Source organism: Ursus arctos, unplaced genomic scaffold (assembly GCF_023065955.2).
Source record: "Ursus arctos isolate Adak ecotype North America unplaced genomic scaffold, UrsArc2.0 scaffold_33, whole genome shotgun sequence".
NCBI lineage: Eukaryota > Metazoa > Chordata > Mammalia > Carnivora > Ursidae > Ursus > Ursus arctos.
Genome location: NW_026623019.1, coordinates 24,565,997 through 24,583,808, shown reverse-complemented (window position 1 = coordinate 24,583,808; position 17,812 = coordinate 24,565,997). Strand labels below are relative to the sequence as shown.

General features: G+C 39.0%; 1 protein-coding gene across 19 annotated transcripts in view; it reads left to right on the top strand.

Annotated features, from left to right (window-relative positions):
* Positions 1-17,812, top strand: part of TUT7 (terminal uridylyl transferase 7) — a 62,996-nt gene that overhangs the window by 31,311 nt on the left and 13,873 nt on the right. For 14 of the 19 annotated variants that reach the window (XR_007189815.2, XM_026518731.4, XM_048218294.2 and 11 more), the window contains 13 exons: positions 31-181; positions 2,001-2,087; positions 2,719-2,819; positions 4,504-4,561; positions 8,991-9,094; positions 9,706-9,795; positions 10,201-10,314; positions 10,489-10,566; positions 11,188-11,365; positions 13,863-13,910; positions 13,994-14,085; positions 15,669-15,784; positions 16,906-17,231. Coding sequence is in view for 18 of the 19 variants with exons in the window: in XM_026518731.4 (XP_026374516.2) it covers positions 31-181; positions 2,001-2,087; positions 2,719-2,819; positions 4,504-4,561; positions 8,991-9,094; positions 9,706-9,795; positions 10,201-10,314; positions 10,489-10,566; positions 11,188-11,365; positions 13,863-13,910; positions 13,994-14,085; positions 15,669-15,784; positions 16,906-17,231 (1,543 nt within the window). In the remaining variant the exon portion in view is untranslated. The remainder of the gene's footprint in view (positions 1-30; positions 182-2,000; positions 2,088-2,718; positions 2,820-4,503; positions 4,562-8,990; positions 9,095-9,705; positions 9,796-10,200; positions 10,315-10,488; positions 10,567-11,187; positions 11,366-13,862; positions 13,911-13,993; positions 14,086-15,668; positions 15,785-16,905; positions 17,232-17,812) is intronic. The other 5 variants (XM_057305690.1, XM_057305691.1, XM_057305689.1 and 2 more) reach the window with 1 other exon arrangement.

Genomic DNA, 17,812 nt, shown 5'->3' with positions numbered 1-17,812 from the left:
GTCTTGTTTTGCTTTGCCACCTTCCTGCAGTCTCCTACGGTCGTGTGCAGCTTATGCAAGCGAGAAGGTCATCTCAAGAAGGACTGTCCCGAAGACTTCAAAAGAATTCAGCTGGAACCTTTGCCACCACTGACACCCAAATTTTCAAATATCTTGGATCAAGTTTGCATCCAATGTTATAGTAAGTTATTAACATTTCTTTTCATTTGTCAAAATATTGCATTGACATTTGCTCAAGAGTCCTCTGAGTCACTGACCTGTTAGCTCCGTCACTGGGACCGAGTCTGTTCCATTCTCCACTGTGTCCACAGAGCTCTATGTGATGCCTCTTCTAGTTGAGACACACAGTAAACAATTGTTGAAGGAAAGACAGGGAGGGAGGGAGGATCTTTTAAGTCTAACTGTTGGAGTACTAACATTCCCAACTGATGTTCCTTGAACTGATTTCCTAAGTGTAATTAATAGAATTTCGTGGCACGAAGTACTCCCAAGTAGGGAATGAGTGTGCCGGCTGCTCCCTGCCAGAGAGATTTGCAGGGCGTGTTAGCATAATAATGGCCTCTGAGAAATGTTAACGGTAAAGAGCCTATTTAACTCTGTATCCCAGCATTTCCAAAATTGGAGCATAAAGTACCTTAATTAACGCTAATGAATAGCCCCCTAACAGCCCGTTGAAGAATACCAGTTTGGGGAAGCAGTGGTATACGTAGGGTTAAGGTTTAAGGACAAACATTGAAAGGAGAGGCAGGCAGGGTTTAGATGAACTTGATGCATCACAGTGCTGCCTCCTGAGGAGTCTGTGCCAGAGGCACTTACTTGTTACCCAGTGATTGAGTCGCTTTTAAACCTTTTTCGAGGTTATAAGTATGAAAGGAAACTAGATTCCCCTTAGAAAATAATATATATGTGCGTGCTCACAAACTTCTGCGTTCACACTCTGGGGGTGTTCCTTGGGGGCCACCTTTATAGAACCCTGGGGTTTCTGAAACCTCGAAGCAGAACTGCTGTTCAGATTTGTTTCTATTTCAGTAGCAGCTCCTGGGAACAGACTTTTTTCTTTTTTTTTTTTTTTAATTATTTTTATTTGGGGGGGATAATACATTATTACTTTTTTATTTTTTCCTTTTTTAATTTAAATTCAATTAATATATAATGTATTATTAGTTTCAGAGGTAGAGGTCAGTGATTCATTAGTTGCATGTAATACTCAGTGCTCGTTACAACACGTGCTCTCCTTAATGCCCATCACCCAGTTACCCCATCCCTCCATCCCCCTCCCCTCCAGCAACCCTCAGTTTGTTTCCTATGATTAAGAGCCTCTTATGGTTTGTCTCCCTCTCTGATTTTATCTTGCTTGATTTTTCCCTCACTTTCCCTATGATCCTCTGTTTTGTTTCTTAAATTCTACATATGAGTGAGATCATATGATACTTGTCTTTTTCTGATTGACTTATTTCGCTTTGCCTAATAGCTTCTAATTCCATCCATGTCATTGCAAATGGAAAGATTTCAATTTTTTGGTGGCTGAGTAGTATTCCAGTGTGTGTGTGTGTGTGTGTGTGACACAATATCTTCTTTATCCATTTATCTATTGATGGACATCTGGGCTCTTTCCAGAGTTTGGCTATTGTGGACGTTGCTGCTATAAACATTGGGGTGCAGGTGCCCCTTTGGATCACTACATTTATATGTTTGGGGTAAATGCCGAGTAGTGCAACTGCTGGGTCATAGGGTAGCTCTATTTTCAATGTTTTGAGGACCCTCCATACTGTTTTCCAGAGTGGCTGCACCACCTTGCATTCCCACCAGCAGTGTAAGAGGGTGGGGACAGACTCTTTTCAAAGAAAAACATCCTCTATTTTATATTACTAATGCTATCTACCAAGAATACACGTGAAATTTAGTTTTCTTTTTAACTTGCTAGATTTTTAGAAAAAATGATTTTTTTCCCCATAGAATGTGAACAGTCTTTGTTTCTAAATGTGTTTTATTTTAAACAGAGGATTTTTCTCCAACTATTTTAGAAGATCAAGCTCGCGAACACATTCGGCAAAACCTAGAAAGTTTCATAAGACAGGAGTTTCCAGGTAAATAACTTTTTACCTTTAAGAAAAGAAAGGTAGTGTGACCTTCCTTCAGAATGAGTACAGGTGTTATAAGCACATTAACTGCAAGAATGAGAAAGTAATTTTGTGGTGATGGTGGGGACAAGGAGTTACTCTGTGATATGCTGAGGTTGGTCTTTGGTCTGCCTGATCCTACTTTACCAACAGAGAAGACAGGAGCAGTGTGGGATTTCTGTTAGCAGATGCCACGAGTGAAATTTCATTTTGTGTTACTTTTAAAGTCAAAGTTCACATCTCTAAAAAGTGAATATTTAGAAAGCAGTAAAACTACGTTATTAAGTATATTGATGTGATCCACGTTTTCCTTGAAATACCCTTGCATTTAAGAATAAAGTTTGGCACTTGGTAATCTTTCACACCATATGCAGATTGTATTTATTTAAAGTAAATTTTGAAAAAAAAATAAAAGTAAAGTAAACTTTGAGAGAAAAATAGTTCGTAGTAAATGACTGGTTAATAAAAGAACATAATTATAATGAGGTTCATATAGGATAGTTAACAACGGTATTTTTCATTCATGAGAGGGGCATTTTGATCAGAAAATTAAATGTACTCAGGTAATTAGTTATTACTTTTCATATATCCCTAACAGGAACTAAATTGAGCTTGTTTGGCTCCTCCAAAAATGGATTTGGGTTCAAACAGAGTGACCTTGACGTCTGCATGACAATTAATGGACTTGAAACTGCAGAGGTACAGTGACCACATAAAACTTGAATTTGCCGTGGCAGTGATTTGACAGTCTTGACTGACAGTACAGCTTGGTATTTTCCACATTTATCAGGACATGCCATATGGCACAGTCTGTCTGGTCAAATACTTCAGAGGCTTAGAGGTGAATGTGAGGAGGTACCAGGGCTTGTATTTTCAACCGTAGTACAAAGCGGATTTGAGAGTGGCCTGTGGGAACACTACAAAGCCAAACCAGCCCTTCCGGTGTCCCATTGGCCACCGCCCAGTGGTCCACCCGCCAGTAGGTGGACTTTGAGGCACAAACTCACATAAGGCTTTTGAAAAAGTGTTTTAAGAGGCAGGCAGTGTGGTTTTCTGAGACTTTCTTAGCAGGCAGGCAAATATGGTACCACGATAAGAGCGCTAAACGTGCAGTTCAGAGACCCAGATTCAAGACAAGCTTGGTTTCATATGCCCCTAAACATGTGGTCTTGGTTGATAATCTATAAAAGGAAAGAGTACCTTCTGTTCCTCTTGTCTCAGGAGATTGTCGTGCACATCAGCTTGGATCCTGCATGTCAGGAGTCAGCAGACTATGGCCCACGGGCTAAATCCAGCCTACTGTCTGTTTTGTCAATACAGAGCACGGTCACATCCCTCCATTCGTGAAGTGTTTATGGCTTCTGCGTTCCCTCAATAATGACAGAGTTGAGTAGTTACAACAGGGTCATATGGTTTGCAGAGCAGAAAAGGTTTGCTGGCCCCTGACAAATATGACGCCATTATAAAGTATAAAATACTGCGTAAGGGTATAAAGTCTGAAAAGTACGAAGTCCCTTTTCTTTTTTTATTTTTAACAACAGCCCAAACGCTGTAGAGCCAAATGAGTGATGCTGCTGTCACTCAAGAGCTTTTTATGTCTTTCCTTGCTTTCAAGTCTTTGTCTTTTGATGATGTACCTGATTTGGGAAAATAGCCAAAAGTTATCTACCTTAAGTTTGGTGAGTAAAGAGGATGAGCAAGGTTAGGGTCAAATACATGGAATTACCTTATTATGCATCATCGATATTGAATTTTTACATGGCTTAGATATGAGCTTTATGGGTATTTCTGTAGGAAAATTTCAAATACATTCTGGGATGTGTATAGCCATCAAAAGGGTTTATGTTGTAAAAGGTGAGCCCAATGTTTTTAAGTATGGTTTATTTGAAACATTCGTATTTTCTGTATGACTTTCATTTGTGCATTATACACAGTCCTATGGAGAGATCGTCTGAGCTTAATCACTTTCCACAGCAGTTCATCAGCTCTTAAGTGAAATATAATGAAAGTCCACCCAGAATGAATAATGGGGCACAAAAGCTCCCTCTTATTTATTCTGGCACAGAGGGTGCTTCTGAATAACAGAGTTACAGAGAGGGGACAAATGGAGGTCCTCATTTGGACAGTGGTTCAGACTTTTCTGGGGCATCTGATTTCAGCCTCTGTTGTACCTCCAAAAAATTAGTAACTGGGGTCTGTGGGAGTTTTTGTATCCTTAGGCTATTTCCTATGAATACTGACCAAGGCTTGCCTAAAAGGGAAAAATGTATATGGAATGAGTTGAAATTAATGTCATTATTTCTGAAGGTAATGGAAACTGTCTGTAACCAGGTTAGGAACCTGTCTTCCCTTTTTGATTCAGTATGTGCAATTTTTGTTGCAGGGGTTGGACTGTGTAAGAACTATTGAAGAATTGGCAAGAGTCCTCAAAAAACATTCAGGTACCTCTGCAAACTTTGTCTAAAAATGTTTTTGTCTTTTTTATTAGTGTTTTGCATTCTTAAAATTTATCAATGCCAATGAAATGGCGTATCTATAGCACATTTGCAGTATTGGTGTCCTTTAAAAATTTTGTGTGATGAAGCATGAAAGACTGAGGAATCGGTAATCATTTGTGTGCTTATTGATGCCTAACTTAGTTTTATTTCAAAACAAAGCATATAGCATACAGGCAAGAAATTCTGGAAACCCATTTTGCCATATTGACATTGTATCAGTCAGAGTGTTGCTGGCAGCGGTGTGAAGCATAGTGGAAAGCACTGGGGGGTTATGGACTGACTGTATTTGTAGCTGTGCTGCTTGACCATTTATGCAAACCTGGACAAGTCATTTAACTTTACTTGACCTGTTTTTCTCTCACCAGTAAATTCAGAAAACTGAACTGGGTCACCTCTAAATATTTATAGCTGTAAAATGAACAGATGCTGTAAATCGTGCCCAGTGCTGACATGCCATTAACATATTCTTTGGGTGTCAGCGACGGCTATGGATGGTATTAACAGTGACAATCTTCTTTTAACATGTGGTTCAGCACATTTCTGTGCTAGGAGCTGGGAATGAAGGTGAACACGATATGGTCTGTGACCCCACAAAACTAAAAATCCATGGTCTGTCCATGAGGTGCTTTCTTTTATCTCAGTCAAGAGTAGACTTAAAGTTACGTATAGATACACACGAACGTATACACCTTGCGTGCTCCCCCCTTCTTTTTTTTTTATACTTTTTTATTTCCAGCAGTTTAAATAAAAAGGATACCATGTTACTTAAGTAGCAAGAAAAACCATGTTAATTTCAGTTTATTCCCTCTGAAAGTTAACTTAGAATATCAGTATTTTTTTTTAATGTGCATTGATATTTTTTTGGTCACTGAAATACACATTCCCCTCACTTGGGAATTTTATCTCTAAAGATCATGAGCTTTTTAAATATTTTGAAGATTATGCAGAGAAACTAAATTGCTAAGTTGCCACAATTATTAATTATTTAGTACTGAGCTAGATTTTGACTTTTTGTTTTGAAATCATTTAAAACTTAGAGGAAAGCAGCAAACATTGTATAAGGAACTTTGTGTATCCTTCATTCAGATCCACCAGCCGTTAGCATTTTTCACTACATTCGATTTATCATTCGCTTTCTTGCTCACAATTGTTTCTGTAGCATTTGAGATTAAACTGTAGACACTTTCCTTTCCCCTAAATACAGCAGTGTATCTATCTTAAGAATGAACCATGTTAAAAACAAGTCATCTTTAGGGGCGCCTGGGTGGCACAGCGGTTAAGCGTCTGCCTTCGGCTCAGGGCGTGATCCCGGCATTCTGGGATCGAGCCCCGCATCAGGCTCCTCCACTGGGAGCCTACTTCTTCCTCTCCCACTCCCCCTGCTGTGTTCCCTCTCTCGCTGGCTGTCTCTATCTCTGTCAAATAAATAAATAAAATCTTTAAAAAAAAACAAAACAAGTCATCTTTAGACTGAAACGACTTATACACACAGATAATAGTAATAGAACACAGATTGCACGGAACAAGAATTTTTGATAATAGCTAAAGGGCTATGACTGAAACCTAATGTCTTTAAAGTGGTCCCCAGCTGTCTTATTTGGTGCGTACTATGTGCTCGGCACTGTACTGAGCACTTTGGGATGGTGGAAAAATAAAAATAAGTCTATACAAGTCTTTTCCTTGGACAACTTGTAGATTTTAAAAAAGGAAAGGCAATCGCACAGACCATGTAACAATGTAAGGTAGTATTCATTTTGCAGAACGAGTCAGAAGCTATTATAAGTATTCATTAAGTTCTGAGGAGAGACTCTGGGAAAGAGTTGCACAGGGGAGATTAATGCAAGAGATGGGTTTATTCTGATCTCAGGTGATGATGAATATGATTTGAGAAGGATCTTCTCCCAGAAGAGAAGTCCTTCCTAAGAGTGCATGCATGTGAACATGGAAGTTACTGTAGTGTGTCTGGGAGGACAGTGGGAAGATCAGTACATTTGGAGAGGGGTTTCAAGTGGAGTCCATTACTAGATAAGGTAAAGTCTGCAGGTATTTGGAAACCATTGAAGCTTCTTCCAAGAGAGGAGCAACCCAATAAAAACAAAACTTAAGCTTTCTCGGCAGCTGGTAGAGTCTTTCAGAGAAGGTATGAATCTAAGTGAATTCAGGGCAGAAGGACCTTAACCAGTGCTAATTAGCCTAAAAGGAAAAAGATAGGAACGATTCCCAAGAGGACGTTTCCTAGATTCGGTACCTATAAGTAGGAAATAAGGGGTCAGACTGACGTTTGGGTACTTGCGAAATGGGAATGTTTGTAGAGGACACCACGTGGAGGTATGTAGTTTGCCATGAAGGTATACTCAAGAGTTATAAGTCCAGCAAGCAGTTAGAAATATGGAGTTGTCAGTCAGGATTGAAGAACAAAAGAAAACAATTTTGCATTGAAATCCTCGAAGAGAGAGAGACCAAGAATAAAACAGAATTCTAAGGGATCATTTGAGAGAAGTTAAGGCCTTAATTTCTGTGGGTAGAAATTAAGAAAGGACACTGAAAAAGGAGCCATTGGAATGACAAGAACCAGGACAATGTGCTGTGAATAAACCATAGAGGACAGGCTGGTAATGGGCAACAGTGTCAAATTCTGGAATGGGAAGGAGATGGAGTGTAAGGCGAGCTAATTTATTAGATGCAGTATAGCGGTGTAGTTGGTGAGGGTTCTGGAATCGGATTCTCTGGTTTTAAATCTTGGCTCCCGCTTGTTGGCTGTGTGTTCCCAGAAAGACAACCTCGTTATAAGTGCTTGGTTCCTCATCTACAAAGTAGAATAACAATAGCATTTAAGGTTAAGAAAGGGGGTACATTAAAGTACAGGATCTAGCATATGCCAGGTATTCAGCAAATAGGAACTTCCTTGTCCCTCCTTCTCCCCATCAGTAAAAGTTAGACCTCCTCTGTCTCCCACACAGACGTTTTTTTCTGAAATTTCTTCTCTCATCCCATACTTTTCTCCTGAGCTCTGGGTCGTGCCACTTACCTCTTTGAGAAGAAACTCCAGCTCCATCTCAGAATGAACGCCTCTTTCTCTCTACTGCCTTCCGTCTGCAACCTCCACTACCTGTCCTTCCTTCTGAATCCACTTTCTGTCATTGACACTGACATCCTTGGAATCACCAAAATGAGTGAAGCGATAACTAATTCATCCTAGAATAGGTTCAGTAGAAATTGGACTTAGTCACACCTACATGCAAATTTCAGCTCTGCAACTTACTAGCTCCATATTCCTAAGCAAATTACTATCTCTGGGGCTCTGTCCTCTGTTGGGTGAGGGTGAACATTCTTAGGAGGTGATGTTTGTGAAGGATTCTGGGTGCGCAGGAGCTCTTACTTCTTACTGTTACAGTGCTCCTTCTCCCTTATCCCCCTGCCACCTCTGCTTGGTCTCCCCACTGCCACTGCTTCCCTAGCCCATCCAGTATACATACTCCTAGCATGTCTTGCTGCTTCTCTTCATCCCCCTGCCACCAAGATAGGTGAGGTCACCCTGTCCCTCTGGCTGGTGTCTCCAGTCTGTCCATTGCCAGGGTCGTTGTCCAGATGTGGTCAGTGATTCTCTCCAACTTACACAGTTCATTGGTGTCTCTTCGCCTCTAAGGATAATTCTTAGCAGGATATATATGTTCTGTATTAGGCTCTTCCTGCTTTCTGCCCCACCTCCTATCACCCATTACTCCTTTCCCTCAAGTCTACTCTATAGTCTTCACAGTTCCACAGAAGTTCTCAAACATGCCATTCTGCTTTAGGCGTCTGCTCTTTTCCCTGTGTACTTTTCCTTGCCTGCTAAATCCCCTTAGTCACCTCTATCTTTACTTGTTGCTCTCCTTTTTCAAAGCCTAATTCAGGCAGTTTCCTCCTCTCCTATCGAAGTTGATTCCTTTCTTTTACTGTCTTAACTTCTAGCTCTGAGATAAGTAATTTTTGTTTTGAGGATTCAAATGATTGCCCCAAAGGCTTGTCTCTGTATTAGATATAATCAGGTGGAGAGAATAGGGAGGATCCACGTAGCCGAGACTCTGTAGTAGTTTCTTCTGTTCTGGTGTTTATCGGACTGACAGCCCTATACACATGCATAGGATCCAGTGAGTTCTAGAGGGCACTGGCCGCCTTGTTCATCCTTGTACTTCAGATATCAGTGTGTTTAACTAATATAAACTTTGCGAGAAAAGTCTTCCCAGATGTTGAATAACAGACTTGAGTAGTTCTAGTGACTGCAGTGAAACAGGCCCAGGTTAGGTTTACCTCGTTTTATGTTGGAACATTAACAAGAGTAGCTTATGGCCCAGCTGCCGTGTTTAACAATACTATCTTATTCCCAACCTAGGCCTGAGAAACATCTTGCCTATTACAACAGCAAAGGTGCCAATTGTAAAGTTCTTCCATTTGAGAAGTGGTCTGGAAGTGGACATCAGTTTGTATAACACACTGGTAAGATTTTCTCTAGCCTTTTTCTTTAGGGAGGTCGAGGGGAACGAATGTCTCTTAATTGACAAAATCTCAAGTAGAATTAAGCCATTTATTTTATCTTATTCATTCTTTTAATCATTACTTAGGAGTGCTTGCTGTGTGCCTGGCAGTGTTCTGAGACTGGGGATATAACAGAGAGTTGTTAGTATTTATAGGTGCTTTTAGTTTGGCTTGAATTTTGTTTAATTTTGGAGTGTCTGTCTGTCTTTGGTCTCATACTTGGTTTGCTTTGCGGCTTCACTGGACCCTAGGAGCATTCAGTTTAAATAATGCCACGGTGAGGTGGGAGACTCTTAACATCTACTTAGAAGGAATTATCTTAATAGTCCTTATTTCTAGGAATATTCAGACGAAAGACAGTTAACATAGTGTTTGTAACTAAGTCGTAAGCTCAGATGTCATTTATGATTCTTAATATCTAGTAAGTTAGTGAAGCTCAGTTTTGGGGAAAAAATATTAGTTTCAGCCTAAATGTCTTCAACCTAAAGTGAATTACAGTGTAAACCTTTTCCGAATATTCCAGCCTAAAACTTTTTCTTCTAATTGATTGCTTATAATTTTCCTTTTAACAGGCTCTTCATAACACAAGGCTCTTATCTGCTTATTCAGCCATTGATCCCAGAGTGAAATATTTATGCTATACCATGAAAGTATTTACAAAGGTGAGTATGCTTCCTATTGGGATGTATCAGGAAATTTCACTGTGTCTTCAAACCTAGTTAAAAACACAAGTCTGTGTTTTTTAAAGAACCGTGGCCATGTTAAATGCTTCCTTTAACTACTTTGGGAAGCCTGCCATGGCAAGCTAAAATTTTGTCATCTTAAATTTTACATATGATAATCTGATCTTGCTTGTGGCTGGTGGTTGGGGTTTTTCTTTTATTTGTTTTTGACATCCTTTTGTTGGTCTTGTTTGGTTTCATTGGCATATTTTAGCATTTGAAAATGTAATTTCTATATTAATGCCCTATAGAAGCACCTTCATTTTAGTGATAATAGGATAGCTGCAAATTGAGCAGAAAACATTGGCAGATCTTTTCTTTGTTCCTCGTTTTCCTTCCCTCTAGATGTGTGATATTGGTGACGCATCTAGAGGCAGCTTATCGTCATATGCATACACGCTTATGGTGCTATATTTTCTCCAGCAGAGGAATCCACCAGTCATTCCTGTCCTTCAAGAGGTATTAGTAAAAGAAATTGTGTTTCTCATCTGTAAAGCTGGGTTGCCTTTGAGCCCTCTTCCTTCTCTAATATTCTGTGGTTCTGTAGTTAAATATTTAACTATTTTCCTACAAGTTTTTGTATCAATGCATTAAATTTGTAATCCATACTAATAGTTTAAAAATTAATTTCAGATATACAAAGGTGAAAAGAAACCTGAAATATTTGTTGATGGCTGGAATATTTATTTTTTTGATCAAATAGATGAACTGGTACGTATTTTAAGAGTAAAGATTTTTTTACATCCTTGCCTAAAAGTTAGCTGTACTATGCTGTGGTGTAGTGGTCAACAACTATATTATCATTTGTTGTATTTATTTATATTATGATAGTAAAAAACTAGCATATACAGATGTTTCCTTTGAAGTTGAAAACATTTTTATTAAGCCAGGTGAGTTTCCAGGGACTGTATCTGGGATTTCTTTAATGCCTGTCAATTCCAAATGGTTATGTAACTTTGTTCCAAGTGAACAACTATTTGCCAAGTGGTTTTCAGAGTTTGGAAAGACTTTCTTTGAGTTCAAAGATCTAATAACCCAGACATCATCAAGGCTCTTAAAATTTATTTCCAGATTCTTCCACAAACGTGCATTTCTGGGGTTTGACATTTAAAACCCTGAGCTCTCCCTATCTCTAAGTCACAGCGTAGAGATTAATAAACTCAAATACATGGTATTTTAAGATGCAAAAGAAAAGTTAAGTAATTATGTTTTTATATATTTAAGTTCCAGTTAATTAAAATAAGTCCAAACTTACTCCCTAAGATACAAATGAAGATAGATCTTAACACTTTACTATAGAGCATGATATCTCTTGTTCCCTTCTATTTCTAGCCCACCTATTGGCCAGAATATGGGAAAAATACAGAATCTGTTGGGCAGCTATGGTTGGGACTTCTTCGATTCTACACAGAGGAGTTTGATTTTAAAGAACATGTTATTAGCATCAGGAGAAAAAGTCTGCTTACAACTTTTAAGAAACAGTGGACCTCAAAATACATTGTTATTGAAGGTACAAATAAAATGAAACTTAAAATGGAATAGAATATGGAGTTTGAACGGTGAGGGCATTGTTCTTCCTCCCTGCAGAGCTCTTCTAGAACGGCAGGGAGCCACTGGTTGGGATGGGCACCACAGCCTTCCTGTTACTGTCCACATTAGCACACTTGTCTCTTCCCAGCATAAAGATTTATTTTTAAGTGACCCATGTCCTCCTGTGGGGCCTCTCACCAGTTCAGAAGTCTTTTGACCAGGACACATCTTTGACTTTTGTTGAACACGTACTGGAGAATACGTTTGCAGTAGAGATAAGGCAGCTTCAAAAGAGTGGGACTTTTAACACCTTCCAAATTGAGGATTTGAAGAAGGGGCACTAAGAATGAATTTTCAAGATCCTTACTTGCTCTTTATTCATGAAGGTGTTTACTGATAAGTAATTATATATAAATTTTGACATTTCTTTTGCCCACGCTGAAGCGTGTTCTTCCATTGAATGCAAAGACCCATGGGCCATATATGTTTGTAGTTGATTGTTTATTTGCAGTTTGTGGGATTTTAATTTTAGGGACAAAGTGGAATTTAAATGCTTAAAACTGAACTGAGAAATGGCTTAAGAATTATTTTGTTGATTTTAATCTTTTAAATTTTTTAAAAATATACTAATTAGTTAAATACTGTGTGTCACCCTAAGTTATGTTTCCATCATTACTTCTGCCTGTTGGCAGTACTGAAATACTGTGAACATTTATAAAATCAAATTCAGATCACTATGGCTTTAGATAGGGTTTTAACTTTTTAGGATCTCGTATGTCAAAAACATAGAACTTTATCTTAAACCTTTCCATTGTCAGAGTGGATTCTTATGGTCTCCAGTTCATATTTTGTTTTTAATTTTTGAAGTCTCGTTATCTTTTACTTCTGATTTTTACATTACTTTCAGATGAACCATTAGTAATAAGCTAAGTGAGAAAGAAGACTTTTAACCGGCTGTTCTAGAACGGAGGAATTTCTGGGGTGGTTGAGGCAGCAGTGTTTGTAACTGTCCAATAGCTTAATATCGTAGTGTCTCTGCTGCATTAAGCAAACAACCAGAAATACTTCCACATACACACACGTGAAAGTCACCGGAAGAAAGCATGATCAAACCTACTAGGAAGGTAGTCTTCTGATGGCAGGATAGTTATTAGTGCAGGACAAACTGAGTGAAGGCTCCTATACTCCAGTAACCTGTCCGTGAGTCTGAATCCCGAGTGGTGTGCCCAGTTATTGTCCATTTAAAAGCATAACAGCCAGCAGGATGCCTCTTTTTACTTATGTACTCCCTTTGTATGTACTGTACACAAGCATTCTTCTTCTTTCTTGATCCCCTAGAAGGGTTTTGGGAGTTTTTTCCTTTGCTTTTCTTCAATGTTTTTAGGCATATATTGGAAATAAATATCTACACATAATATTCAAAGTATGAATTATTATGTATGTATATTAAATCATGTATAAAATAATATTTTAATTTAGAAATAGTACTTTACCTCCATTTATTTCATGAACAAGTTTTATTCAGATCTCAAATAAATCTTTGGCATCAGCATCTTTTTTTTCATCATTCCTACCACTTCTGGGTCATCTAATAAATAATATTCCAGAACACAACATATATACACCTAGCTAAGACTTTGAGATGCAGACCTTTAACATCATGTGGGAGTCCTTTATGAAACTTTCACTAAAAACTGAGGCCAAGTAGCCATTGGCCTGCCACTGACACAGGTGCGTGTGTCTTTTTTTGTCTTCTAAGCATGTTTTATGATCTCCAGGATGACCAAAGTGATCCTTGAAACACCTGTTAGTTAGTAGGGACATCCAATACCAAAATGTTCTAAATATATTTGTGACCTCTTTATGCTTCCCAGACTAGCACCATTAGACTAATGTGTCCTCTCCAAACAGTATTTTGTTATTCAAAATGAACCAACTCCTCAAAATAGGAAGGAGTCTACACAGATTCAAATATAAAGCAACACCCTCTCTTCTGATGGACACTTTGGAGAAAACAGTTATATTTAGGAATCTATTTTACTCCACTGTATTACACATTTGAAACACAGAGTTAATCCTTGAACAAGAGGTTGAACTGCACAGGTCCACGTACATGTGAATTTTTTTCAATAAATACAGTACAAAAAATTTGCTCTTATGATTTTCTTAACATTAGCTTTATTGTAAAAATGCAGTATATAATACATATACAAAATACATATTAATCACTTATGTTACAGGTAAGGCTTCTGGTCAGTAGTAGGCTGTTAATAGTTAAGTTTTGGGGGACTCAAAGATCTGCATGGATTTTTGACTGTGGGGGGGGTTGGTGCTTCTATCTGCTACATTGTTCAAGGGGCAACTGTACTTTTATTAATGATAAAGTATGTAACACTTCCTTCGTCTTATATACTCAATGAACAGTGGCATTTCCTGTTTCATTATCTTTTTTGTTCTCATTAATTTTCTTTACTTAGATCCCTTTGATTTGAATCATAATCTTGGAGCTGGATTATCAAGGAAAAGTAAGTTGCTTTGTTTTTAAATGTTAATGTGATCCCGATTCCTTTTAATCCATCTAATTGAGCACTTACTTTTTTCTTCTTAGTGACAAATTTTATAATGAAAGCATTTATTAATGGTAGAAGAGTATTTGGTATTCCAGTCAAAGGATTTCCGAAGGACTGCCCCTCAAAAATGGTAAGTGTCCGTTAGAAATACCAAAAATAGCAAAAAAAAAAAAAAAAACCAAAAAACAAAAAAGGTGCTTTATTAATTTGTACATATCATACCAGTAACACATACTCTGAAAGTCTGGTGAATCTATCCAAGATAAACAATTGCAATATAAAGTAATTCCTAAAAAACTTTTTTTTAGGGGCTCCTGGGTGGCTCAGTCGTTAAGCGTCTACCTTCGGCTCAGGGTGTGATCCCAGCATTCTGGGATCGAGCCCCGCAGTAGGCTTCTCCGCTGGGAGCCTGCTTCTTCCTCTCCCACTCCCCCTGCTTGTGTTCCCTCTCTCGCTGGCTGTCTCTCTGTCAAATAAATAAATAAAATCTTTAAAAAAAAAAAAAAAAACCTTTTTTTAAACATCCCGGATCTGAGGCCATTTTTATCAGGAGAAAAGGGCAAAAGAGCCAGAAGTGGAGTTTGGGTTGGAAGATGAGTCATTGTGGTGCTGCTGTTGTGCCTTTGTAATGCATTGCTGTTCCACCGGCATTCAGCTCCGTGCCAGCCTCTGCCAAGTCCAGCTTGCACATAGCTAAGGGTCCTCCACCCTCCTCATATGAAGTCTAGATTTTTCAGTCGGCTTGCAGAGTAGTACATCTCTTAATGGGACTCAGAGCGAGACTGCGCTCACTGTGCTAGCAAGCTCACTGGTGTCGTATAACCTGATACTCAAAATCTGTATGGAACAGGACTCATTTAAAAACAAAACAAAATTGCACTATAAATACTCCCTTCAGTGACAGAAAAGGGGATTAGGAACCAGGGGGTTTTTGGTTTTATTTTTTTCCTATATTAATTTTCTTAATCAAGACTTTTTAAATGAACCTTAAGTGTATGGGTGTGTATTCAGCATTGGATCACTTCTCTGCATCTAGTTTTTGCTGGATATGCTATGGCTGTCTTCTACACCAAAGCTTCTGAAACTCGTTCCAACAAATCACCTTGGGAGATTTTGTTAAAAGACAGATTCTGATTCAGGAGATCGGGGTGGGGACCAAGACTTGAATTTCTTACAGGCTCCCAGGTGACGCTGATACCTCTGGTCCTCACCTTAATTTCACTGGCAAAGAGTCCAGATGCTCTTTCCTTTCTTCTGATATTTTTCTCTAGAAGCCACAACAAACAAAGAACAATACATAGCTTCTGTCTTTTCTCTGTATAATCTGTGTAATGCAAATCCTATTCCTCAGTTTATTGGGTTTTAGCCTTTACATTTTATGAGGAAGCGAAGCCTTTGTACGTGACCTCAGCCTCCCCCAAGTCCTGGGGAAGCTGACTCATAGGTATGTGTGATGTTGTTGCGTACAAGTGCCCGGGGAAAACAGGCTCCCTTTGTGGTTAGGGTCAAACCATGGTCTGCATGATGAAAAGGAATAAACCAACATGACTTTAGGTAAAACTGTCCTGAAGTAAACCTCTTAATGGTCTTAGATTTTGGAATTTAACAATATTGTAATCATGAAAAAGAAGATCTCTGATTGATAGCTGGTTAGTTTCTGTGTTTTGATCTCACATTAATAGTTCATATTTTTCTCTATTTATGTTCTGCTAGGAATACTTTTTTGATCCAGAAGTGCTGACTGAAGGAGAGCTGGCCCCAAATGATAGATGTTGCCGAATTTGTGGGAAAATTGGACACTTCATGAAGGACTGTCCTATGAGGAGAAAGTAAGTCACTGTTCGAAAGGGGTGGTTTCCTTTTTACTTTCTTATTGTACCATTTTTTAAATGAGGTTCTATTGTAACAGAAAATAAACTTGTATTAAATCCAGCAGTTCTCAGATAAATGATTTTTCACAATGCAAATGAAGTGATTTAAAACATGCATTTAAGGGCAGATGACCAGACGTCCCCCGGGTGTACAGATAACAGTGTTCCAGGCCTGGTCCCCTTTCCTCATTTTGGTCACTGCCACAGTCACTACTCAGCCCTTTGGTCACCAGCCTCTCCAACAGGGATGGAAGAAGAAACAAGGAAAGTAAAATGGGCTCTTCAGGATGTCAGTTACTCTTCCAGTGCACAGTCACGGGGCTGTACCAGACAGATATAGTTTATTGCCAGATAGGACCCTTCACTTGTACGCAGTTTAACCCTTAATGACTGCCGTGGTGACCCACTCACTTTGGTCACCATGCTTGCTTCTGGTGATGTTTGCGGGAGGTGGGGCTGGGGTGGGGGGAGCAGTGTTGGTTGCTTGCTTGGGACATACTGTTGTTTTGGATGGTGTGGTGGTCCTAACTGGACAATAATACTCTCACTTAAAAACATGCTCTTAAAATAAGGCACCATCTGGAATGTGAAGCTCTTATTTAGTACTTTGGTTTTGTGTTCAAATAATAGTCACTGATCATGTGGAGCAAGAAAGAAACGTTGTTAACATTTTAAGAATATAAATCTCCTTAACAACCCTTGTTCCCTTGTGAACTGAGAGTTCCACATCTCAAATTTCTAGTGCCTAGTAAAGAATGGGCCACAGAGTTGCAAGAAATCACCCCAAGGATCACTGGAGTTTCATTACATCCATATCACAGTAGGTACCGGACCAAGGAGTTCCACTAACTGCCAACACTGCTTTTATGGCACTAGAGTAGTTGTGAAAATCAAAAAGAAAAACTGTACCATCGCCCTGACGTTGCTTCTTGAAACAGGAGACGGAATTAAATTTGTTAAATTCTTGTTTTTCCCTCTGATACGTTCTATCTCTGGTTATCTCCCAAACCTGGAGCGCCCTTAATATCTTGTCAGGTTTCTGCTTCGATTTTTCCTACCAGTGTTATATCGTCTTCTAGAGTGAGGCGACGGCGTGATCAAGAAGATACCCTGAACCAAAGATACCCTGAGAACAAAGAGAAGAGAAGCAAAGAGGACAAAGAAATTCAGAACAAGTACACAGAGAGGGAGGTGTCGACAAAAGAAGATAAGCCCATGCAGTGCACACCTCAGAAAGCCAAGCCAGTGAGGGCAGCTGTCGACGTGGGCAGAGAGAAAATTCTCAGGCCACCGGTGGAGAAATGGAAGAGACAGGATGACAAAGACTTAAGAGAAAAACGTTGTTTTATTTGTGGAAGAGAAGGGCACATTAAAAAGGAATGCCCCCAATTTAAAGGCTCTCCAGGTATGGATACGAGTCATACCTCGATGTTTGCACTCAGATCTCAAGGGAAATCTCTTTTTTAGAGTTTAGAGTTCTTTACTGTTTTAGTTATATTTATTTCTTTAACAAATTGACTTACTGAAAAAGATTTTAAGAAAGTGAACCCACCCCCTTTAATTCAGACCCTCTTATATGTCTTAAACTTACTCCCAGTTTCATCGAGAGGCTTATAGAAGTCATTTGGTTGACTTTTCTAAGATTATCAATGAATGGAAAACCCACTCATCCCCAGTGCCTATAAAATGTAGCCTATGTGACCAGAAAATAAGCTGTCACTTGAGCTTCACTTCTCGGTATGTGCACTTTTGAAACTGAAGCACTGGCCACGGGGAAGGCATAGCTAAATTATCTCAGGACACCAAGCTGTGTATAGTGAGCCACTTGTACTTCTGTTTAAATATGTACATGCACCTGCCTAGACAAGGGACCAGAAGGAACTCTGTGACACAGTTATGGTGGTTCTAACTGCAGAAGAGAATTATGGGGTACATAAGAGTACATTAATAGTTTCCGATGAGGAAAAATACATTATCAGTCCATAG